Source organism: Condylura cristata, unplaced genomic scaffold, assembly GCF_000260355.1.
Source record: "Condylura cristata isolate star-nosed mole 26May11 unplaced genomic scaffold, ConCri1.0 scaffold00025, whole genome shotgun sequence".
In the NCBI taxonomy this organism is placed as follows: Eukaryota; Metazoa; Chordata; class Mammalia; order Eulipotyphla; family Talpidae; genus Condylura; species Condylura cristata.
The window spans coordinates 29380620-29385170 of NW_004567126.1; the positions used below are offsets into that span (position 1 = coordinate 29380620).

A 4551-nucleotide genomic window follows, 5' to 3' on the forward strand; every position below is an offset into this window, starting at 1 on the left:
ACCGTCCCGCCCACCGCGAGGGCCGCGCCTCCACGGCCAGGACAAGCGGCTTCCAGCCCCTCGCGCAGCGGCCAAAGCCCAAAACTGGCCAAGTAAACGAGGCCCAGGAAGCCAGTCGGGCGCCCCCCCGGCACAGGCCACTGTGAGGCAGCGCCAGCCCCGGGCCAGCCCCGCTCAGGAATGCGGCAGCCCCTCGCGCAGCGGCCCCCAGCCCCCAGGAGCCAGCGGGTCACCCACGCCTGTCGGGAAGCCCGGGGAGGCGCAGAGGAAGGGGGCCCAGGCACACACTGGCCATTTGGGTTGGTCTGGTTTTTCCATTGTTCTTTTATACTTGTGAGGGACCCAAGAGCAGCAGCCACCGAGACGGCTCCCGCCTGGGGCCCAGAGGGGCTGTGTCCAAGGCATCGCTGGCAGTCCATTCTCACCACGTGTGTGCAAAAAACAAAACGAAACCCACAAATCAACACGAAATTGTAGTGCCATCCACACTGTAGTGTTGTCTACATCAGATGAAGTCGCCCACTCTTCCCCAACCCCCGTTTCCGCCCTCAGAAAACCTCTGGGAGAGGGCGGCGGGGCGAGGGGCCTCTGGGCTCCGGCTCAGTGCGTGGCCGTGGCCGTGGCCAGACCCAGAGGCTGCCTGGGGGGACCTCGCTGCCCCGGGGCGCTGGGAAAGTGCACAGGCTGCCTGGCCTGCGGGGCAGCAGCTCGTGGCCTCGGCGCCGGCTGGGGAGAAGCGGAGCCCCCACTGCGCAGAGGCCACGCAGGGAGCCCCGTGCCGAGCCACCAGCGCCCCCTCCCACTGCCTCTCGGGGACACACCTGAGAATATTCTGAAAAGGTCCCCATGCACCCTCACTGTCAGAAGCGAGGTGACGCCCAAATGAAGCAGAGGGGTACCGCCACCCTGGCCTCCCCGTCGGGTACTCTGAGCTGGGCGGGTGGGCACGCGGCCCTGGGCTGTGCCTGGATGGCAGCCCTTAGGGGTGTGGGGTGTTGGGGACGAGACCTTGAGAGCCCCAGAACACTTGAAGACAGCCAGACTGGCCTAGAGACAGCCCCGAGAACCCTGAGCCCCAAGACTCGCCAAAGACCCAGCACAGACCCTCTCGCCCCGGGCTGGAGACGGGATTTGGCCTCTGGGCGCCGGGGACACGTTGTTTCTTGATTTTGTTTTCCTCCCCCAAATTAAAAACAAACAAAGAAGAAGGTTAGGCACTTCCAGAGCGGGCAACAGGGGGCGCCACCCACCCCCACTTCTTGGAGTCCAGTGAGCAAAAACAGAGGGCAAGTCGCGAGGACGTCAATAACTTAAAAAAAGGGACAAGAAGTCACAATTCCACGCCCCCACGCCGTCCATGGCGAAGCGGCGGCGGGAGGAGAGTGACCGCGTGTGTCCGGGCAGGGCGGGCTCTGTGGCAGGACGCGGCCCGGGGCGAGGCCTGGGGCTGATGAGGTCTGGAGTCGCGAGGCGCGGGGTCTCATCTCTACTTGTTTCCTTTTCTTTTTTTTCCTTTTTTTTTTTTGTAGAAAAAAGCGAGCCACAGTCAAGGCCAGAAAAAAGCGGCCTTTGCCAGGGACAAAAGGCGGGCAGGCAACAAAGTGCAGAAAGAAAGGTGTCCATCCCCTGGTGAGTGTGCAGTAAGGGCCGCTGGCTGAGAACACGAAAGAAAGACGCGGCCTCCGTGGTGGCGGGAGGCCCCCGGCGACCCGCAGCGCCGCGGACAGGGGCGCGCCCAGGGCGGGTCCTGCGCCTCGGCCGCGTCACACCAGGTTGTACTCCTTCAGGTTGAGCTGCAGGATGGTGTCCTTGACGGCCGCGAAGACGAAGCGGATGTTCTCCGTGTCGGTGGCACAGGTGAAGTGGGAGTAGATGATCTTGTCGCTGTCGGGGTTCAGGTCCACGAACATCTTCAGGATGAACTCCCTGGCCGCCTGCGCGTCCCGCTGGGGCCCTGGGGAGGGCGGGAGTGAGGCGGGTGGTGGCGGCCCGGGACCGCCCGAGGCCAGCTGGAGGCCCCCACCTGCTGCAACCCCAGGCCCGCCTCCTTCCTGCCCCACCTCCCCCAACCACGCACACGTCTCCCCACACATACTCACATCCAACAGGCACACACACCCCTCCGTGGGCCCGCCGCACACGGGGCGCGCACATGCACCCCAAGGGCCCCGCGGGCGGGCGGGCCAGCGCTCGCTCCTGCCCCGGGGGCCGTGCCCGCCCATGGCTCCCCTCCCTCGGACCAGCCCGCACAGCACACACGCCGGCTGAGCTCTGAAGGCCCCGAAGTGCCTGGGGGGCGTGGGGCAGACGGGCAGACAGCTGGGCCAGCCGCAGAGCGGGCTGAGCTGCCCTGAGCTGCCCGAGTTCTGACGGAGTGAGGCTGCCCCAGGGAGGCCAGGGCGAGCCCCAGGGAGGCGTGAGCTCCAGGCCCTGTGCGCTTCTGGGGCTGGGCCAGGAGCCCGGAAGGAGCCCTGAGGGGCCGAGAGGCAGGCAAGTGGAGTGGTGCTCACCGTCAAACTCTGGGAAGTAGTCCACCAGGTGGGAGTAAAGGATTTTGTCCTCCAGCAAGTCCTTCTTGTTGAGGAAGAGGATGACGGAGGAGTTCTGGAACCAGGGGTAGGTGATGATGGTCCGGAAGAGGGCCTTGCTCTCCTCCATGCGGTTCTGCGCAGAGCAGGACTCCAGGTTCAGAGGGCCAGCCCAGGGCACGCCGCCCCCGCGCCCCCGGGGCCCCGCCAGGCGGCCTCACCTCATTGTCCGACTCCACCAGGACCTGGTCGTACTCACTGAGAGCCACAAGGAACATGATGGAAGTCACGTTCTCGAAGCAGTGGATCCATTTCCTCCGCTCTGACCTCTGCCCACCCACGTCCACCATCCTGAAGGAACAGGGGTGCAGACTCGGCACAGGGCCCTCCGATGTTAAGCCTTCCTCCTCGCTCCCGCGGGGATGGCGCGCGCCGTGCTGGGATGACACGCAAGCAGGACCGCGAGGGGAGAGGGGCCACATAGCGGGGTGTCGAGGCCCCTGCCAACCGCCGGCTGAGGGCACCATCGTGCAAGCCCCTCCGGTCACCCGCAGACCTCCAACGAGGCAGCCCCCAGTCAGCGTGACCGGAATCTCGTTCGAGACCCTGAGCCAGGTCCTCCCGGAAGCTGCCTGAGGTACTAAGTGCCCAGCCGTGAGGCTCAGGCAGCGACGGACCGAGCAGACCCCAGGGCAGGGGGGGGGGAGGCGACTACGACAGCGCCCTGAGCCACACCACACGGTCAGCTGCTGCCACAGGGCCTCCTGCTGCTTGGGATCCCCAAGCAGAACGGAGAACACCATCCTCACAACAGGACGAGGAGGGAGGAGGCCTCCTGCCACCACCTGAGCCCCGCTGGCCCCGGGCCGCCACGGCGCGCTGGACAATGCACGGGCGTGGCGGGCCGATTCCACAGCGCAGACGCCGCATGTGCCAGGTGACACGGGGCGCGGGCGGGGACGGGGGGTCTGTGTTCAGAGGCCAGTGGCAGCCGGCCTGGGATGCCAGCCAGTGCCAGGGCCCCTGGACCACTGCCTTTCTGGAGTACGTCACCTCCTGGAGCAGCTGGGCTGGAACGAGGGCCCCACGGCACCCCAGAGCCAGGCTCACCTCCCACGGAAGGGCAACCACACCCCTTTGGTCCGCCTGAGCCCCAGCGGGGGGCTGCCAGGAGCTCTGGCCTGCCTTCTCTGAGTACGGTGGACAAGGGGACCACTGTATGGACTGGAAGTGTCCCCCCGGACCCCTCCACCTGGGGCCTGGGGAGAGGGTCTCTGGAGATGGGACTGAGGAGCGGATGCCAGAGCAGAGGACCTAACCTGACGCCCGGTGTTCTGGCCAGAAGAGGGACACTCAGACACGGAGTCGCGTGCTCGCGGCCAGAGCCTGGGGTGACCCCTCTGCAGGCCCAGGGGACACCAAGGACTGGGCCGCAGCAGAACCTGGGGTGTGCGACGGCTCGGCGAGGACAGCCCTGACGGGCACGGGGGGCTCACGCTGCCAGTGCGCCCAAGGCACCGCCGGCCCGCAGCCGAGAGGCCCAGGAAGCACCAGCCTGGCAGGGCGCGTGCCCGTGTCCCCGCCCGGATGCGCCACGTCCTTCCTGCTGCCCACGGTGGCCGTGCCCCGTCACGGCCACCTCGCCACAGGAGAGTGCCTCATTCTGAACCCAGGCAGTTATTTACGAGCCCCGGCCCCGGTCAGAAGATCCCTAAAGGCGAGACGGGGTCCGCCAAGCCCTTTGCTGCCGACCCCATCGTCCCTCAGGGTCACCGGGATGGAGGGGGCCCCAGGCTGGCCTGAAAGGCCGGGGCGTGGGTACCTGAAGATGATGTTTTCCAGGTCAAAGGGGTACTCGATGATGCCTGTGGTGGGCACACGGACCCGCAGCACATCCTGCTGGGTGGGCAGGTAGCCCGTGGTGGCGATTCGGTCCACGTCGGTCAGGTAGCTGCAAGAGGGCAGGATGGCACTTCTGAGGCGGCGGCCAGGGGGCAGGGCCTCCGGCCACGGCCCGTCACCC

The 4551-nt window shown here is 66.8% G+C and overlaps 1 protein-coding gene across 1 annotated transcript in view; it reads right to left on the minus strand.

Annotated features, from left to right (window-relative positions):
* Positions 1-1493: 1493 nt before the first annotated feature.
* GNA11 (guanine nucleotide binding protein (G protein), alpha 11 (Gq class)) overlaps positions 1494-4551 on the minus strand; it is a 6109-nt gene continuing 3051 nt past the window's right edge. Inside the window, exons 3-6 of the mRNA XM_004689363.2 lie at positions 4351-4479; positions 2750-2879; positions 2511-2664; positions 1494-1954 (exon numbers count right to left, since the gene is read on the minus strand). Coding sequence (XP_004689420.1) covers positions 1764-1954; positions 2511-2664; positions 2750-2879; positions 4351-4479 — 604 coding nt within the window. The 3' untranslated portion in view covers positions 1494-1763. The remainder of the gene's footprint in view (positions 1955-2510; positions 2665-2749; positions 2880-4350; positions 4480-4551) is intronic.